General features: G+C 35.4%; 1 protein-coding gene across 1 annotated transcript in view; it reads right to left on the reverse strand.

The window, feature by feature from the left end:
* Positions 1 to 1,465: 1,465 nt before the first annotated feature.
* Positions 1,466 to 21,658, reverse strand: part of LOC126771464 (protein peste-like) — a 65,755-nt gene continuing 45,562 nt past the window's right edge. The window contains exons 2-10 of the mRNA XM_050491359.1: positions 20,352 to 20,499; positions 13,800 to 13,938; positions 12,969 to 13,126; positions 11,463 to 11,678; positions 10,253 to 10,384; positions 8,699 to 8,870; positions 4,922 to 5,124; positions 4,414 to 4,487; positions 1,466 to 3,971 (exon numbers count right to left, since the gene is read on the reverse strand). Of these exons, the coding sequence (XP_050347316.1) occupies positions 3,704 to 3,971; positions 4,414 to 4,487; positions 4,922 to 5,124; positions 8,699 to 8,870; positions 10,253 to 10,384; positions 11,463 to 11,678; positions 12,969 to 13,126; positions 13,800 to 13,938; positions 20,352 to 20,471 (1,482 nt within the window). The 5' untranslated portion in view covers positions 20,472 to 20,499 and the 3' untranslated portion in view covers positions 1,466 to 3,703. The remainder of the gene's footprint in view (positions 3,972 to 4,413; positions 4,488 to 4,921; positions 5,125 to 8,698; positions 8,871 to 10,252; positions 10,385 to 11,462; positions 11,679 to 12,968; positions 13,127 to 13,799; positions 13,939 to 20,351; positions 20,500 to 21,658) is intronic.

Consider the following 21,658-nt stretch of genomic DNA (forward strand, 5'->3'; position numbering starts at 1 on the left):
CACACAACCACAATACATTCTCATAACACACACACATAAATAGGGAAATACCTAGTGAAAGTTTAGATAACAACAAACCAATAACAATACTAACATAACATAGAATGAGTGTAAAATAATTAGCAAAAATTAAATTACATATTCCTACTTTTTTAAAAAATTACACAAGCCAGTACATAGATAATAAAATTGCTTAATAAAATTTTAGCCTAAGCATGATGTTATAATAATAAATAAGATAATTTGCGATAAAAATATGAGGAGTATAATTGGTCACATTTCTCCTAGAGTTGGTTTTTTGATATGCTGTTCTACCCTGTCAGACCTAACAGAAGGCATATGTACTAATACACTTCTATGTATTCGCACACTATGTAGCGGGTAAAATTGTTAAACATTAATTAAAAACCTTTGTTAATTCATCGTCTATTGATTTGGTGATCCTTAAGAGGAATCAAATCTCAGGTCTAGTCTGGTCCTCTTCCAAGCGTATTCAAAAATCTTAAATTATGACATCACTCTGTCACGCAACCTTAGCACTCTTGACCTTTGATACTAGACTACGGATGGCAGCACTCGATAGAAACGTGATCACGACGGAAGGAGTTCTTACGAGACGAGGGGACTTGTTATACATAACGCGAATAATACCTATAGCGTCTAACTGCGTCACTGAATTCAAATGACTGCATCTCCTCCTCAATCTCTGCTTTGTAGTGACCGGAAATTAATACAGGGTCATTAACTATAGTACTTTGTATGCATAGCCTTTAAGTGATCGTTTTCAGATGGGTTAGTTCTCCATGCCGTATTCTAAAATTACTATACGCCATTAAGATCTTATAAAGCTGTCTGATATCATGACCAGATAAAAGCAATGATTAATTTGATTAATTTCAAATATTTAAAAAAAATGTACAAAACAATACGCTAATTAACGCTGGTGGTATCGGTGTTATTGGTTTTATTATTAGTACATAACAGGCAATAAGACTGAGCCATCTGGTGGTAAGTGGCAATAGCCTACAGACAGCTAGAAGTACACACCGTCCCCCACCGTCATTGTATCTATCCAGATAATATAACATGTTATGTCCCAGGTGTTTGTTCACTGGCTCACTGATCAAAATGGAACACAGTGATAGAAAAAAAATATTTGCCAAAATAAATTGTGAGTGGTTAGTACCACCGATATAAACCTGCTTATGACTGGGAATCATAAATGACTTCGAACGCTGGGTCGGACCAATATGTACTTTGTTTCTGTCAAATTGTGCTCGTAATACCGAGCCTAGAGCACCTACAAGCCTTGGATCCTTTCTCCAAGTTATATCGTTCCGGAACTATAAGAGTGAAGGACTAAACCTGCACACCGTATTACCTGCGTAAAATCTCGTGAATGGCTGCTGTGGCCAAAAATGTGTGAAAGGTAAAATAGTAGTGAAATATTAAAGAAACTAAAATAGAAAGCTTACAAATATTTTAATATTAATAATATCACTGTTTCATCATAAAATTACCTTTTTATCAAAGATAAAACATCTTACAAAAATACATAGATTTTATACTGTATGTGTTATTCAAATAAACAACGTTGTTGTTTTGCTGTTATAGATCTATTAGGCGCTCGCACAAAACATAGAACAATTTATAATATAATCCGTAGCAACATAATTTATTTTGTGTTACGTGTAATTTTTATCTTATAAATTAACCTGTAATAAGGAACCATATTGAAATTATTTTGAAAATGGCAACCCTATCACTTATAACAACCACCACACTGCTACGAACTTATAAATAAATACATTAATATTTATTTTATATATAATTACTTTATATATTTATTTGATATATAATTAATATCTAAATCTCACGTTACTTAAAATTAATGTTTTTTTTACAAACAAACAATAGAGAATTTCAAATGATACACTTAATTCTTATAAATATATAACATAAGTCTAACCAATCCACTTAGAAAAAACTGTTTAACCTAATACTAACTAATTTAGTGAAACATTACAATTTTTAGTTTAATCGTCAACAAATTTTGTAATCATTGAATTGACTCAATCACATTCTGCTTAAATACCAAACTTACAAAATAATATCAATCTTGAAATCAAGTTTAAAATTCATCAATACTTGTTAAATTCAACATATTTTTCACTCACATAACAAATAAGTTTCTTAATACTACAGAATATAAGAGTATTCAACTTAACTGGTGGTAGGGCTTTGTGCAAGCTCTTCTGGGTAGGTACCACTCACTCATCAGATATTCTACCGCAAAACAGCAGTAATTGTTATTATTGTGTTCCGGTTGGAAGGGTGAGTTAGCCAGTGGAATTACAGGCACAAAGGTCATAACAAACAAATAACAAACAAAGTTTCTTTAACTCGAACATCTCCCAAGGTTGGTGGCGCATTGCCGATGTAAGCGATGGTTAAAGTTTCTTACAATAGCAATGTCTATGGGCGTTGGTGACCACTTACCATCAGGTAGCCCATATGCTCGTCCGGCCTATTTTAAGTATATATATATATAATAGGTAATCCTATTTAATAAAAAAAAAACAGTGCCTGACACAATTTTCATAGCAAATAGTAAATTTAAAAAAATGCAATTATTAACTTGAAGGTGTCTATCTTTATATAATTTAACGCAAATATTTAGGCCATATGTTAGAAATATTTACATGGTGGGCACCAAAGACATTTCCACTGTAGGAAACACTCCCAATCCTGATATTTTGGCCAATAGTGGGATTTAAGATCTTATATCCCTTGTGTTTGGAACAACCAGTTCAATCACTCTTTAAGCTAGAACACAGAAATAAAAACCATAAGTGTTTAGTTATATAGTTATATAGAATAATTGAAGTATAGGATGTACCCAGACTTGCACAAAGCACTTAAGTCAATCAAAAAATGATATATATTTTCATACGTATTACTCTCCAACATTAACGTTACATCCCTTTAGTCACGGACGAAAATTAAGAGATTTAAATACCTTATATTGTTATATTATTTATATAGTTACCTATTTTATTTTTTTCTACTTATAATTATCGTTGATGTCACTCATGCATATTATTCATAGGAGTCCATTTTGGAATGCATCTTCATTGAAACGGTTTTCGATTACATAATATGTACTTATCGACAATACACGACAAGAATATTACTTGTCGTATATTGTCGAGATGTGGTATCAGTTAATTATGTACAATTAAATAAAGCTTCATTGCCAACAATAACAAAGCATTGCATAAAGTTTCAATAATATAAAATATCTAAATTCTATAACTATATTGTCGTTTAATTTGTCATGTTCCTAATGAAGGTAACCATTCAATAGATTAACTTTACTAATGGAAGTAGTCCAAAAGCCGCGACAGATAGTCATGACACAAAATCGATTAGCTGCTGCGATGAGAATTAATTCGCATCGTATGTTGTACATGTGTGTGGAACTGTGGGAATTCCAATGTCCATGGTCTTACAAGCTTATTACTAGATATAGTGATAAGGAGATGAGTTAGACACGCGTGGTTTAAAGGTCAAGTCTATGTGACTATGGCACTGATATGGATGGGAAAAAGCTGCCAAAAGTGATGCTCTACTCTGCTAAACGGCTACAGCTGGCACTGATGAAAAGCAAATTTGTTTTAGACTTTTTTATAGAAATTGTCAGTTAGATTGAGGTTAATTTTATTTCAGCTTCATCTTTAGGCTTTTCCGAGATGATCTCCTCTGGTTTGGTGTACTGAGACTTCTTGGTGCAGCACGTGGCGAGCACCACGAGGCTGGCGAACAGCAGCGCGGCGCACGCGCACACCGTGCCGCCCCAGTCCAGCACGGCGCGCACCGTGCGCAGCTCGGCCGTCACCTCGCTGCTCACTCGCACATGTTGCTCGACCCAAAATATTGGAAACATCATTTTGGGAACATTTTCGTAGAGACTGAAAAGAGGAAGGAAAAAAATTGAATGACATGAACGAGGCGAATTCTTGTAATTGATAATCAAAAACTCGCACCGCAAATGCTTGATTAGTAACAATGATCATGCGTTTGCATTGTTATTATAGCGTATATATATATATATATATGTGTTTCTTTATGTTTCTTCGAGTATAGAAAGTAATAAATTTAACTTTTAAGGATTTTCTGTTTCATTTTCTTTCTCAATCAAAGCGGTAATAGTAGTATATACCAGTTCAATTTTGAAGCGCAGATAAAAAAAGGTATAGTTTATATAATATTACACTACGAGTTACGACCCACGGCGTGGTGACATTTATCGCGGATGACACCGTGCCCAGCTAACAAAGTACTAGATAATTATGAAGTAACTACAAAATGTTAATTACAATCTTTAGGTATAGACGGCATGATATTACTTACGCTATATTAGGGCAAGGTTCAATGAACACATTGTATTGAAATCTCCCAGCGACGTCCAACGGCACCCCGAGTCTCTGAAACGAAAAAATATTTATATCATTTTTACTTTCAATATTATAGTAAATTGTGAAAACAAAGCTGTGATGGCCTAATGATTAGAACGCGTGAATCTTATCCGATGATCGTGGGTTCAAGCCCGGGCAAGTACCACTGAATTTTCATGAGCTTAATTTGTGTTTATAATTCATTCCGTGCTTGACGGTGAAGGAAAACATCGTGAGGAAACCTGCATGTGTCTAATTTCATTGACATGCCACATGTGTATTCTACCAACCCGTATTAGAGCAGCGTGATGGAATAAGCTCCTAACCTTCTTCTCAAAAGGGAGAGGAGGCCTTAGCCCAGCAGGACATTAAAAGGCTGTTACTGTTACTGTTACAACAATTTATTTAAAAAAAAAATGGATTATGCAATTTAAAATTTTTGTAGTGTCGGTATCGTAACTTACAGGCTCAATAGCGAAATAGAAAGAATGTAGTTCTGGATCGGGATTCATTCCTCTCACTTTCTCCCTCAGCTCCGGGTCGCCGTGCAGAAAATGTGGGAGAGACAGGAAGGATGGACTGCCGTAACGACACGCGGAGACGTTCATCAGACCGCCCCACCCACAATCACCATTACAAAAACACGAATTAACTGGCGTTCTTGTTGCTGAAAATATATTAACAAAGATGAGAATTCGTATGTTGTTTGTTATCTTATATTATATTTACTAGTTCATTTTTTGCCAATAAAAAACACAATTCAAACGAATGCATACACACAGTACAGTTTTATTGTTCTACATACGATACAAACAAAGAAACATACATTTTTTTTCCCATATATTATAATTTTTTTTTTTTTTTTTTAGGTAGGGCAAATGACTCTACTCCACCTGATGGTAAGTGGTAGTAGAGTCCAAACGCGACGACGGCCAGTACAGACGGGAAAAACGTTCTGCACTAGCCGCCTTCGCCTTGCCGGCCCGCAAGATGCCTCTTCACGCCTCGTTTGAAGGAACCCGGGTTGTAAGAGGAGGGGAACACGTGAGCTGGTAAGGAATTCCATTTTTTGGAAGTGCGACAAAGAAAGGAGTTGCCAAATTTCTTTGTTCGCGATGGAATTGATGTCACAGTTAGGCGGTGACATCGAGAACCAGCTCGCGTGGACTTAAGAAGGAAGGGGGAAGCAGGAATTAGAGAGAATAATTCCTCAGAGCACTCGCCGTGATACAGTCGATAGAAAGCGCTCAGTGCTGCTATCTCACGACGCAATTGTAAAGGTTCAAGGGTGTTTGTGACCTTTACGTCGCCAATAATGCGTACGGCACGTCGCTGCAACCGGTCCAAGCCCTCAAGTAGGTACTTAGCGGAGCCATCCCAAAGGTGCGAGCAATATTCCACGCAAGACCGTACCTGTGTTTTGTACAGCAGGCACAGTTGTTGTGGCGTGAAAAAGCGCCGCACCTTGTTCAGAACTCCGAGTTTCCGTGAAGCTGTTTTTATAACAGCCTCGATGTAATCCCTTGGACTAAGGTCGCAGCGAACGTCAATCCCCAGCATGGCGATTTTGCTTTGCATCACCAGCGGAGTACCACACAGGGAGGGAAGAGGGGAAAATGTTGACTTTTTCGCCGTGAGAGCGCATACCTGTGTTTTCTTGGCATTAAACTCAACAAGATTATCAGAGCCCCATTTGGCGATGAGCTCTAACGTCCTATCGAGTTCAATGACAAGATCCTTCCGCCTCTCCTCAATTTCCGCTCGCCCAGCCACTGCGCGTCCGTGGTATCCACCATGCACTGTACTATCGTCTGCATAGCAATGTATGTTCCCAAGAGAGAGCATATCATTGATATGCAAAAGAAAGGGTGTGGGAGATAGCACAGATCCCTGGGGGACCCCAGCATTCACTACATAGAATTGTGAAGCGCAACCATCAACTAAAACACGAAGGCTACGCTTGTGTAGGAAGCTGGCAATCCAGGTGCATAGCTGAGCAGGCAGACCATATGCCGGCAGCTTGGAGAGAAAACTTCTGTGCCAGACCCTGTCGAAAGCCTTGGAGATATCGCGGCTGACAACCAACGATTCTCCATGCTTGTCGATAGCTTCACCCCAGAGGTGCGTTACGTACGCTAGAAGATCACCTGTGGACCGTTTTGATCGAAACCCGTATTGACGATCATTAATTAAAGAGTGATCTTCTAGGTAATGGATCAGTTGGTTGTTTAAAATCCGTTCCATCACCTTACAAAGTACTGAGGTGATAGCTATTGGCCGATAATTTGCCGGGTCAGACCGATCCCCTTTTTTGGGAACCGCTTGCACATTAGCTCTTCTCCAAGCCTCCGGCACACTTCCCGAAGAGAGAGAAAGTTGGAACAGGCGCGTTAACACAGGAGACAGCTCCGCTGCGCACTTCTTCAGCACTATGGCTGGTATTCCATCGGGACCGCTAGCTTTCCGTACATCAAGTGATTGCAGCTCCGCACGCACATCACGTTGCCTGATTTTAATGTCAGGCATCGTATGGCCATATGCAGGTATTGTAGGTGGCAGTGCACTACAATCATCGATGACGGAATTGTCAGCAAAGAGTTTAGCCAGGAGATCAGCTTGCTCTTGCGGACTGTGAGCTAGCGATCCGTCCGGATTTCTGAGCGGTGGCAGCGAAGGTTGGCAGAAATTGTTTTGCACAGACTTGGTCAGACGCCAGAAGCTACGGGAGCCCCTAGGATGCGAAACAAGGTCATGACCAATCTGTACAATGCGCTGTGCATCTGCTCTCGTGTATGCCTTTCTACAGGACTTGGAATTTTTATTATAGTTTGCTTTCAGTGAGTCAATGTTAGATGCCCCGCTAATGCAGCCGTTGATCCACTTGCGATATACCGCCTGCTTAGATGATACAGTATCGGCACATTCACGAGTGAACCAACGGTTACGCGTATTCCTACTGACGAGATCTGAGCTAGGAATGTAGTATTCCATTCCCAGCATGATCTCGCCAGCAACAGCAGTGGCACTAGCTGTCGAGTCATTCCCACTGAAGCAACGTTCCTTCCAAGCGACCGACGCATAGTAATCGCGCATACCGTCCCAATCCGCCGACTTATAGTGCCAAACGCGACGTTTGCATACCGCTAGTGGCGGCAGCTTGTCCTGTGGCACTCTGGTAGAAATAAGGCTGTGATCCGAAGAGCCAAGAGGAGCCTGAACCACAACCTGATATTCCACCGGGTGAGAAGTCAGCAGAAGGTCCAGTAGAGAAGGTGCTTGCCCATCAATGTCTGGGATCCTGGTGGGCTGATCAACCAGTTGGGTCAAGTCATGTGTGAGAGCAAAAGCATGAGCAGTCCTTCCAGCATGGTCAGTTTTGAGGGATTTCAACCAGGATTCGTGGTGAGCATTAAAATCCCCCAAAAACACCAATTCCGCGTTAGGAAATTGCTCTTGCGCAGCATCTGCCACCCGACTAAGATGGTCAAATAATCGGCTTGTCTCCAAGTCACCATTGTGGGATCTGTAGAGGCACACGTAGACTCGGCTCTGACGAACCAGGTCCACACGTACCACCAACATGGAGAAGGAGGGGTCCTCCAAGCAGCGCAGTCGGTGACAGTAAACATCCGTCCTGACGAACAAGCATACTCCGGCTTTCGCTTTGAAGGATTCTTCAAGCGTGTAGCCGGGATAATTAAGGTAGCTGGTATCGGCAGGACGGAGTATTTGTGTCGCCTTGATATAAAGAAAAGAGATTTATAATTTAAGCTAAACAAAATTTGCACTATTTTTCATTATCTATCATTATATGCTATCATTGAACCTGGAATAAGCTACAAACCTTCTCCTTAAAAAAAAAGGAGAGGAGGCCTTTTGCCCAGCAGTGGGACATTCACAGGCTGTTACGGATCATTGAACTAATATTATAAAAGATTTTTTTGTATGTCCCTTTCGGATTCACAAAAAAACTACCAACCCGATTCATATCATTGAATTTGCAGTTCCAGGACGGACATATGTTATGTAATATATTTTATAACGTATTTTTCTTGAGATACGGTTTATTTTGTAAGCCGAAATATTCCTTTACAATAAACACTGACGAAGATTACGAAAGTATTGTATGAAAATCTGTAAATGGCACGAGGCGTTTATAATGCTACTTCAAAAAAGTAAATAAAGAAGCACTCCAATGTCGGAGATTAGTTAGTTTGTTTTTTACTTTCATAAATACTTACAATTGTCAAAGCTGATATCAGTCATAGTGTACTTATGATAGGGAAGGCCGTCAAGATAGCCGCTTTTTTCATACTCCAAGTTGACTGTTCGGCACAAATCCGGTACAAACATCGTGAGCGATCCTTCTTCAGTAAGATTATGTGGCATAAACTCTCCCGCGCTTCCTGTTATCTGGAAGTAAAATCATTTTGGACGTGTTAAGAGTTTTATATAAAGAAATGTAATAAACGAGTGTGGGACACTACATCTGTGGGCCAGTGTGTCGGCGTTGCAAATATTTGCCTCTTATTCCAAATGAAAAGAAATCTTTGTTCCATTTGCAGTTGAACCACGTAGACGTAGTTGTTTGAATCTAGTTAAATAATTATGAAAATAAATTGCAGTTATTAATTATCAGCAAGTGAAACTAATATAAGTTGGTTTAATCCGCTCAGTAATTTCGAGTAATTTTACTAATCGTTACATATGTGTGTTAAGTTTACTCTTTAATATTTTAAAACAAATCCGGTTGAACAATTTAGCTATACTACCGAAAGGATTTTAGTTAAATTTCTGTACCTTGGAGAGCCATGGCACGGAAATATAATAACCTTTCAATGGCCGACACGTGGTTCGAAACTAGGACCACGAGATCTGAGCTAGCCACTAGACCGACGTCTACAAGGTCATTGTCCACATAGTTCACATAAATAGCATAAAGTAAACAATATTTACCCAATAAATTTCAATATAATATTGGAGCGATATCTGACGTCACTCTTCCTTCAATAATCATATACAATTTTACGAATAATTATATCCCGTTCTATACAATTTTTTAAATTGCAATAAACGAGTTTATCAATGAATGTTCTTAATTAAACAGGGCCCGCATCTGATAAAAATAAGCTATATCTCAAGTACCGTTTTTGACTTCAACATATACTGGCCTTGTAAGAAAGTTCAACGCACTCAGCGGATATCTATACATAGCATTTAAATTACTAAAATCGAAACATAATCAAAAACTTTTTTCGATTACCAACGTATCAACACATTACCAACGTGTAAAGAAATACATCAGACCATAGAGAAACCGTCGAAAGAATCTCAGCGGAATTATGCATATTATACACATATATTTTTCTACAATATTTGCATTTAATTTTTTTATTTGAAATTGTGTGGAGACGATATACATCTAAAAAGTTTCATTAGTAATTTTTAGCAAACGTTCCTGAGCAATTTGAAAATTTTCGAACGTTTTGTGGAATAATATGGAATATCTAGGGCTATTCTGTTTGATCAAAGTCGAAACTCGACCGCATAAAACAGTCGTGATATATCAAAAAGTGATATGCGACATTGACCATAATAATTACAATATTTCAAGAGTACACGCCTCAAAATAGTATATCACTATAAGTCAGTTGTCAACATTTCACGTATGAGTAATTAAATGACTCATACAGAATAACATTGCTGTGGTCAATCAATATGTGTATAAATAAAATGTTATATTATTATTATTATATTATTACTAAGATTGCGCATTCAAAGGTTCTTAGTTTTACCTTAGCGCAGTCTCCAGTATAGAAGGGTAAACTTTCATAGTTGTTCCATCTGAGTATTTGTCCTGGCAAAGTCCCGCTCACCTCCCCCGTCGTCACCTCCACAAGACCTTCTGTATCCATTGAGTTATTTCTCTGAAAAATAAATGAACAATTTTTATTTTAAGAAAAAAAATTCAATAATTATTCTGTATTTTAAACATAAAATTCTCATTCGTGACATTTTAGACTCATCTGTATCTGAGTATGATACTTATATTTGGTCACACTGCATAACATTACTGGTGATTATAAAATTATAACTTATATTAAATAACAGTTTACAAAACGCTGATCATAGCAGGTTTCTTATTTGACTAAATAGTCAACACTTTTAGTCTTTTTTATTTAATTTATTTTAACAAATAATCTTTTATAGATTTATTAAAGCTCCATAAGTACAAAATAATAAATAATTATATCGGCGTATTTGTATGAGTGCATGGTCCAATTTTTTTGGAAAATAATTTAAAAAATATCAGCATCAAATCAATATCTTTCGACGAGGAAACGGCAAAAATTCATGAACAACTCAACAGCTTCGAATAAACTGCTTTTATTTTAAATTTATTATCTCAACGATATTTGTGAGTAAACCATGACCAATTATCGTCTAATATTACATTAATAAGCGAGCACTTATTTGCGTCAGTGTAAATTGTACCGGACAATTGGTCAAGTGTTTTCTCATGAAACGATTTTGCATCTTTGTGTACTCACATTGAGAGAACATACAGGTTTTTTTCCTCTCACTCTGATTAAAAGATCAGAAAAGATCTCCAATCTTTATCTTTTTCAGATTTAGACATTGTTTTATTTGAATTGTTCAATATTAGTTAAATTAAAATAAAATGTTCATATTTAACGTTATCATCAGTCCGGGTATGTTAACTGCTGGTCATAGACACCTCATCACATACCTGACTCCCAAAAATAATGTTGACTAAGTGTAGAATAAAAATTATTAACCCTATTTGTAGATATTAATTGAAACAGGATTAATTTGTGAGATGTTACTACACAGAATTTAGTCTCTCGTGATCAACAGATAACAATTAGACATTCAAAGAGACATACTAAAAGTACAATTTGATATGCATCCAAATCAGAGGGAGTAAGAAACTGTTTATACTTATTGATTTATACAACACTTATTATAAGCTTAGTAAAGTACCTCGTAAAATAATCCAAATTTGTCAACAGGTGGCGCTCCACCAGTGGTACTCGATGGTAGACTCTTCGCCAGATCCAGGAGTGGATCTTCGTAGCCGTCAAAGAGAAGCTCTCCAGCAAGCCTTGAAATGGACATACCGTGGCCAAACATTGCCAATCCCATAGACAAGCCCTTCTGTCTTAGGAAGCCCCAATATCGAGATCGGTAGATAGCTGACTGAAACATACAGTTTTACAATTAGCACCAACATAATATTGCCTTTATTATCCTGTTGTTTTGTAAATGCAGTTGTTTTTTTTATGTTTTTTACCTCAGAACTCAGATATTTATTAACCGATTTGGAATATTATTTTTTATTTGGGGTTGACTTCCCGTTGAGTCCGATTTAAATTTAGAGTAAAATTTTATTAAAGGCGGTTTTGTTTATAATACCAATCATTAGTTTCATTTACATACTCGAATAGCATTCATTTCTTATAATATACGAGTATAATAGTTTTCAATTATGTTTATAAAGGTTGTTAAAGAATGCTAATTCATTCTGGTCGTTTAATTGGTAATTTAAATAGTGTGCTTTTCTGCGTGTTTGTATTTTATTTCCTAATGATTATTATTGGTTATCTTTGTTTTTTGATTATAACACCTGTATTATTTATTTAAAGCAAATAGTTCGCGCTCTGATTACTGTTCTTGAACTGCATAATACCTGTACCTTAAACAACTTAACAAATAAAACAAAAATAAGTTTGATTATTACAAATATAAGCAATGACTCCAAAAAATATCGTGAATTATCGTAAATAATTTGTAAAATTATCAATGAAGACTTAAAATTAACATTTAAGTTGTGAAATATTTTAAGCGACTACATAGATTTCGTATCGATTATGAAATCGATTTCAAATATTTAATATCGTTTTTGCTAAAAGAAATAAGAATAACTTTTTTTTTCTCCATTAAGTACTTACATAATATTGAAATACATAGAACTAAATTCTAAATAGTGAAGAATACTATAAAAATGAATGTAGATTAGACATTTATTCATGAAACCATAATATTGATTTTGTACAATATCTAAATCGGTTTTTTGCCGGACTTTTTAACTAAATTGAACTTTGAGTTAACTAAATTTAACTTTTAATCTTGTTAGCGCTTCAAACTAAGAGGATTAAAAACTTTAACCCGCTTAACGTTAGCTAATACATATTTAATGAACGCATCGTCGTCCAGTGATTTAGTAGGAAATATTGCACAGGTATAAATGCATGAGAAACGGCTTTGACTTTTGCATAATTTGTAATATTAATTGTGATATCTCAACAGCGATCAACGGCTGATAAAAAACATATAAAACAAAATTCAACAGAAACGCATAACACAATTTAATTTAGAAGATTTGCTGAGTTACACGCTTCATCTTTTAATGTCATTGTCCAGGCCAATAACACAGATATTTAATATGTGGTAGTATTTTTGTTTTTATTTATCAGTTGTAATACTTACGGCTGCAATAACGTTGAGCATAGTAATGTTATCCTGTAAGGTGCCATTGCTGGTCTCGTCGAAGTACCAGCTCCGCTGAGTCCGGTACGACACGGAGTGATTCTGGGGGTGAAATGTCACGTTCACGTGACGTCGGTGTTCACGGAAACGGTATGGTCCTGGGGATAATGTTCGTACAGTAATAAAATAAGCTTATGTTTAATACTTGTAACAAACACAGATAAAAATATAGAAAAAAGTTAATTGTCAATTTCTCGCGCGCTCCGTGAATTATTCTGTTGATGAAATAATAATAAAAAAGGAAAAACAACGACCTCTGAAAATGTCAACCTTTTTTTAATTTTTTAATGTCAAAATTTTTTTTAATTAAAGCGCGCATTCATCGAATTTACGGCGTGCCTCAAACGTGATGCAGGTTTTAAAATAGATTATTATTTAGCGTGCAACAGAATTACTGTAAACTGACAGATATTACTGCAAAGTGACAGATCAGTTTTAAAATACTATCAGCAGATAGTACCTATTTAGTACCTTTGTTTAAATATTTAAAATGGCCGGTCATTCTGACGTCAAGATGTCCAGTAATTTATAATTCCCACACAAAGTTTGTTTCGTTGCGTTTGGACTCTACTACCACTTACCATCAGGTGGAGTAGAGTCATTTGCCATCCCGGGGCATATATAAAAAAAAAAAAACAAAGGCTCCGTATTGTGCAATTGTTTTTACACAATCATTTCGTACCTATTTGGAACCTAAGCATACATTTTTATTAGATCACTTACTCAAAAAATAAAGATTATATTAGCGAAATCAAAAAAATATAATCTTACCCAATTGTACCAAATCTGGTATTTCTTCTGGGAACCGTTCCGCGTTGGTCCAGTTAAAGAGATACACGTCGAAGGACAGCGGCACAGTGGGCGCCACCCAGTCGTTGTAGGCTCGTGAATGAGGCGATAATTTAATTTGCTAAAACAACATAAAACATCTATAAATAATTAATTCGTATATAGAATTCTTGATTTTGGGTTCCTTGATTCTGAATTTTTAGAATCGAATTTTATATAGTGCGTCCAAGGACTCTTTCGATATGGCACCCTTCTGCTTCTGTATTTGATTATCAGAACGGACAAACTTTAAAACACATTTAATTGGTGGTAGGATTTTTTGTAAGGGAAGATCGGTACCACTTATCGCTTATTCTACCCCATAAACAGCGCTAATTACTATTTTCTTTAGTTATGTTCCAGCTTTAAGGGCAAGTAAGCCAATGTATAAGAGATATAACTTTTTAGTTACCAGGGTTTTCGTCGCGTATTGGCGATGTAGAAATGGTTATTATTTCTTAAAGCTATATAAAGCGCCAATGTGCTATATGGGCGATAACGACCACTTACCATCATGTAGCGCATTTGATAGTCCGCCTATTAAAAATTAAAAAGAAAACTACACCAATAAAAAATATTACCAGTATATCATTATATATTATATTATTGTCGACATAAAGTAGCTTATTCCAACCGTAGAAGGAAAAATAAACAAACCAAATTTACATATTCATCATCATCGACATTATAACATAGGTACACTACAGACATTTTTTAATTAATAAATTCCACTTATTTTAATCTCGACAAATTATATCGTGTTTATATAATTACGGCAAAGCTATTTATTTGACTTTAATCCTGTGACTTGAATAGGATATATATGCTGTTGAAGATATTTTCCTTTATTGAAGTATTCTGATGAAAACAGATGCAGCCTTTGTTTCATTTCAATTCATAATTAAAATCGTGCCATCTGCTTATGTCAACCTTGGTCGTTATTGGGGATTAATTGAAACGGTTTAAATACGCGATTGACTGAGGTCAGTCGATGTAATTGAGTTTAACATGGAGATAATTGGCGAAATATTCAATGAATGGACTATATTGATGTGCAATTATCTACATTCATGTTCATGATATGAAGTTCTCTTGAGTTTTTATAAGACAATGAGAGTAATATTTGGCGGCCCGACCCGGCGATTGAATCCTAGCCATTTGAAATTACTTGGTATTAGAGCTTTGTGAAAGCCTGTCTGAGTAGGTACTGCCCACTCATCAGATATTCTACCGTCAAACAGCAATTTTAGTATTGTTATATTCTGGTTTGAAGGGTAGGTAGGCATACCAAGGTAGGTGCATTAGCGGTGTACGCACTGGTTAATATTTCTTATATCGCCAATGTCTATGGGCGGTGGTGAGCATTTAGCATCAGGTGGCCCATCTAACATTCCGCTATCTTTTTCATAAAAAAAACATTATTAGTTAGCCCCTTGAATTCCAAGGCAGTTATTTTTACATTTAAGAACTAACGCGTTAATGCGTAAGAATTATTTATTCTAAAACAAAAAAAAAATACTCATAACTATTGTAAAAAACTAACTTTTTACCTTCAAGTTTACAGAAGTTTTTTTTGGATTTATTTGCATTTGTTGTAAATGAATAAAAATCGGGGCAGAATATGGAATATTTTCTTTATAACGCAGTTTCATTCGATTCAGTTGTTGATTGCACGTTTATTTTTTAAAAATACATTTTAACTACACAGTACTGTCGTACTCTGTTGAGGAAAATCAAAACATATATTTAATTAAATATTTTTTCCCTAGTTATTCAACTTTTTTTATATAGAATGGAAGGCGGACGAGCATATAAAAAATAATAAAATAAAACTATAAGCAATCACGTATCACTTAACGCGTTCCTTCATTTTATTTTTAAGTAAAATTATTTATAATAGCTGAGATGGCCTAGTGGTTAGAATGCGAGAATCTTAACCGATGATCGTGGATTCAAACCCGGGCAAGCACCACTGAATTTTCATGTGCTTAATTTGTGTTTATAATTCGTCTCGTGCTTGATGGTAAAGGAAAACATCGTGAGGAAACCTGCATATGTCTAATTTCACTGAAATTCTGCTACATATGTATTCTACCAACCCGCATTGGAGCAGCGTGATGGAATAAGCTCCAAACCTTTACCTCAAAAGGGAGAGGAGGACTTAGCCCAACAGACATTAACAGGCTGTCACTGTTACTGTATTTATAATTAAATTAGGATGTATTTACATTATTCAAAACAGTCTTTATATTTTTTTGCATATATAGTGTTATAAATATATCGCTTAATATGTACACTAATAAATACACATTATTATACCTATTATAACTTAAAACTATGTTATTGGTTTACCTATAGTGAGACAAAAATATTATAAAAACAGCGGAGAGAGCAAAATAAAAAATAAAAACAAAAGTACTGACAATAATTTTACACATATAAATAAGATAATCTAACAAGCACACCTAAATATTTTTAATAAAAAAATACAAAATGTTATATACTATATTTGAAAATTTGAAGTTACTAGTAAGAAGAGCCTAAAGCGGGTATGTTAACACTGGTAATATTGAGCCCCATAATTGTTTTATATTTTGTTATATTAACAGATTTTATCTTAATAGCGAGTTTAACTCGTTGACGGTCAAGGCGCTAAATTCGCGTGGCTGAGGGTTTGCTTATAGGCCACCGGAGGTGTCGTAAATTTGTTGATCTTTATATGAAGATGTCATTTTATACTTTAATGTAATAGAAATAAAACAACATCAAAAACAGCAAAAAAACTAAATAATAAAAAAAAAATCAGAAAACAAATATATTAATCTATCACGATGTCTGACAACAATAATTTAAACTTTAGAAATACTGCAAATGGAAAAAATAATTGAAAGGTTCAAAGGTATTTAACAGAAAAGGTGAACTTATGTTTTTTTGTGAAAAATTTTACCTTCCTAATAAGCTAATTAATTAATTAATTCTTTTTGGCCCTAATGGCTTCGCCGCATCGCGGTAGCGTGCGCAAACGATCCCGTGGCGCTCCTAAACGGAAAGGGTGGAAATGGTCTCCTTCTGCGAGAGAATCATGTCACAGAGGGAGGTCGTGGAGTGGCAGCGTGAGCAAAATGCTGATTCGATCCACCGAAGAAGACCGGGGAGGAGGCGTCGGCGCTGTGCGCGCTTTGGCTGCCGGGGCTAGGTGTCCTTTATCCGGGAACCCAACTTGAAATGGAGGCCCGATTCGGCGGATCAGCCGTCGGCGCGTCACGGTAGCAGGCATAAGCGATCCCGTGATATTCCCTGAACAGACGCAGAGGGTACCGCTGGGAAAAAACGTAAACGCGTTGTTCTTCCAGCGAGAAAAAAAGGGCTTCGCTGCAGTTAGGAAGAAGAGCCCCACATCAAATTTTGATACAGAACCCATCAAGCTACGATCCTGTTAAGTATAAATGCTAAGCTATTCCATTTACGAATCAATTAATATAAAATATTTAATCTATGCTAATACTGTCATTATAAAATAAAATGTTTTATTCGTAATCACTTATTTTTATATTCCGTACAATTATAGAGAAGCAAACTATGTTAATGTAACATAATAAATATGTTGTTTTGTAATCTTAATGGAACAAATTTAATGAATTGCAGGCGTGTAATATAATATATTATGAATTTTATTTTTATAAATATATTTACATCAACCTACCCAATACACAATTTGTTTATTTGTTTATTTGTTTATTTGTTTATTTGTAAGTAAGTGAAACAAACAGCATATTTTATATTACATAAAACTTATAAAAACCTTAAATAACACACATGCCAATACAGTTTCCACAAATAATTAATCTGGAAGTGAACATATATATAAAATAGATAAAACAGTAAAATTAAATGTATGGTAATTAAAAAAAAAAAAACTAACAAGTGTAAAAAATGTATATAAACCAAACCTATATCATGTGAAATATGAAAAAGGAAAAAAAAAAAAAAGTTAATAACAAATCTTAATCTAATTATTTTTAAGTATCGAGTTAAACTTACCGAGACCGCTGCTGAACAAATCTATGTGGTTATATTTATCGTTATAGTTGCTACACGATCTTACTATAAAACTATTTTTGTAATAATTTGTTTGATGATTTGGAGTTGCGAAAGTGGCTTTGTACCGAGCACTTAAGCGAGGACAGTTAAATAATATTTTATTTAGGAGATAAGGCGAATCTATAAGGCTGTTAATAATTTTAAATAGAAACAATTGGTCTCTATGTTCTCGTCTAGTTTTCAAGGACAGTAGAGTAGGCAAATCGTGACCAAATTTATATTTTAATTTTTTAATAAATTTATTTTGAATTGTTTCGATTGCTTGAATATACTTAGCATAACATGGATTCCATACAGTCGATGCATATTCCAAGTGTGACCGAACGTAAGCATTATAAAGTATAATGTGTGTATTAGGGTTCCTAAAGTCAGTACCTTGCCTTGAGATGAAGCCCAACATTTGGTAAGATTTTAAAGTAATTTTTTCAATATGCTTATCGAACACGAGTTGGCTATCAAGGTGTACACCAAGATCCCGTACCTCAGTTACCCTTCGCAATTTAACACCAAACATTGAATAACTGAAAGAATGTTGCATTTTTTTTCTTGAAAATGTTATAATACAACATTTAGCCAAATTTAGTTGTAAACCATTAGATTTGCAGTACTGTCCTAACCTATTTAGATCATTTTGGAGTTCGATACATACATATTGGAGTACAATATAATGCAATACAATGAATTTTTTTATTTTAAATTTGTAGTTTAGTGTGTCATAAAGTCTTATATGAATAATAATCTTTTCCATTGAATAATAATAGGTCCTTGTGATAAATAGATGGATTTATGTTTACTGATCCAAATTAATAAATCTTAAAAAATTTACCAATTATTTTGAACCAACGGCAACGAATTAAAGAGTACGTTTCACGATCCAATTATTAAATCTGTGAAAATAGTAGTAACTACCTTATTTTTTATGTTGTTATTGTACGTTGTATGGCAAATCTAAATATAGACATACAGCTATATTTTTTTCTAAATTGAATGAAAAATCAGGAGCGGATTGCCATTTGAAACCTATAGATCCTTAGGGAAAGAAGCTAAATTTACTGGTGGTAGGGCTTTGTGCAAGCTCGTCTGGGTAGGTACCACCCACTCATCAGATATTCTACCGCAAAACAGCAATACTTGATATTGTTGTGTTCCGGTTTGAAGGGTGAGTGAGCCAGTGTAATTACAGGCACAAGGGACATAAAATCTTAGTTCCCAAGGTTGGTGGCGCATTGGATATGTAAGCGATGGTTGACATTTCTTACAATGCTAATGTCTAAGAGCGTTGGTGACCACTTACCATCAGGTGGCCCATATGCTCGTCCGCCTTCCTATTCTATAAAAAAAAAAAAAAAAGCTAAGTATTAACTTGAAACTCAATATTCGTTCTTTTTGACACCCTTATGATATCATAGGGATTTAGAAAATTATCCCCTGATCTTGGCAATTTATTTAATCCGCCTATATTTTTTAAGGTTTTCCAATAAAACCTAAGGCTTGTGTAGGAGTGGCAACAATAATAATCCACAAATTCAGGACTGAATCGAAGACATTTTATATAAATATTATTTATATACCTATAAATAATATTTATATAAAATTGGTAATCGGTCGAGCAAATGGGCCACCTAATGATATGAGGTCCCCACCGACCCTAGACGCAATTAAAATATTAACTATTTCTTACGTCACCAATGCACCACAACCCTTAGGAACTAAGACGTTAAGTCCCTTGTGCTTACAGCACCTCACTCATCCTTCAAACTGGAACACAATAATTAAATAATAATTAAATATTGGTGTTTGGTGCTAGAATATGTAATGAGTGGGTGGTATCTACCAAGACTAGCTGTTCCCTCGTTCTCATAATCCGATGGGACGGCAATCTGACACGAACGGAAATATTTCACGCGCAGGACCAAAGGCTTTTACGTGCTTTCCCAGGTTTGGGAATGTACACACTTTCAACTTCCAGACACACGCACAGCTTTAAATCCAAAACCTCGGATTTGTGGCCTTATATCTAGCCACTAGACCAACGAGACATAGTAATACAGTAAGAGAATTTTAAAGGCCTTAATTATCATACTAAGATACTTATTTCTGATAACATGAAATATAAATAACAAGATGATGCACTGGGCCTACTTGTATTACTTGTAATTTTGACTTATACTTAGTTAAGTAAAGTAACAGTTTGTAAATGTCCCACCGTTGGGCTTAGGCCTCTTCTCCTTTCATAAGGAGAAGGTTTCGAGTTTATTCCAACACGATGCTCCAATTCGGGTTGGATACACATGTGGCAGATTTGCATCCGAATAAACGGGCTATTTAATTGATAGTCGCAAAAATAGTATAATAGCTTCATAAAATAAATATAGGTTATCGTAATTAACTTACAGAATTAAATGCAGATTCGAAGATAGAGTTCCATGCGAGCGCAGTTGCGAGCGCCGCGCCTGCGCAGAGAGCGATCAAAAAGATCGCCAAGCGTCGACACTTGGGCGCGCGCCCGCGCATCGCGCACGCGCACTCTATTGCGGCAGATCTGTTACAACAAAAGAAAAACAATTATAATTATAGTTTCATTAAATATAGTTAAACAATATATAGAATAATATCAATTCAACATTATATCGCATACGAGAATCATGCAATATTTCATTTAAGAAATGACTATAGTTAAATGAATATTGAAGGTTGAGATTGTTATGAATGAGGCAAATAAATAAATTAGATTTTTGTAGATTTGGCGTAGCTAACCTACGCATGTTCAAATATTATGAAAACCGAGTGAATTTTTTTACGTCCTACGATTACGTCACGCGAGCCATTTGGTGTATTACACATAAACAGCATCATCTTAAAAATTAAAATTAATAGTTTATTGGAAGTTCATTTATTCGTTTCGTTTACTTAAAATACGTATCAGTACAGAGTGTCAGAACGTTTAAGGAGTTTTTTTTATTGTATTATATTGAACAAGACAGATTGGTAAGTGGGTCAGGTGAAGGTAATAGTGGTTCCTATTAAAAAACGAATACAGATAATAAATGTTACATATTAAAAGTAATAACATTAATATTATTTTATAATGATGGTTTATTTTTATTAATAAATGAAACATTCGAGTACACAATGCTTTGTCGTGTTCTTTCAAACGTCAAATTCCTGATGAAAGAAAGAGTAGTTTTAGTAAGGTCGTATATATTTAATTTCAAATGCCAACCTTCAGTCGTACCTGTTCCCCAAGGATCGGTTTGCCATGAAGACTACAATGCCTCCCTAGTGACCACTTACCGTCATCGATTTGCTTGATTGAAAAAAAAAATGTAAAAATCTACTTCGGTATGAAATCCATTATAGATTAATGACGCTTTTTGTTTTATTTTAAGCAAAATAATCTATAATCAATCATCAAATGTTGATAAAACTAGTATCATATTCATATTTGCTTTTTATGGATTTTTTATTTCTCATGTCTTATTGGTCTAGTGGCTAAATATAAGGCTGCAGATTCTAAGGTCCTGGGTCCTGGCCCCGGTTAGACCAATAAAGGGTTGTTAGGTTTTTTGTCTAAAAATTTCAGTAGCATCCCGGAGTCTGGAGTTGAAAGTGTGTACACTCGCGTGCCTCAAGACGCACGGAAAAGCTGTCTGTCCTGCGGCTGAACTTTTAATGGTCCTATCAGATTATAAGTAGTAAGG

This window comes from Nymphalis io, chromosome 10 (assembly GCF_905147045.1).
Source record: "Nymphalis io chromosome 10, ilAglIoxx1.1, whole genome shotgun sequence".
Lineage (NCBI taxonomy): Eukaryota > Metazoa > Arthropoda > Insecta > Lepidoptera > Nymphalidae > Nymphalis > Nymphalis io.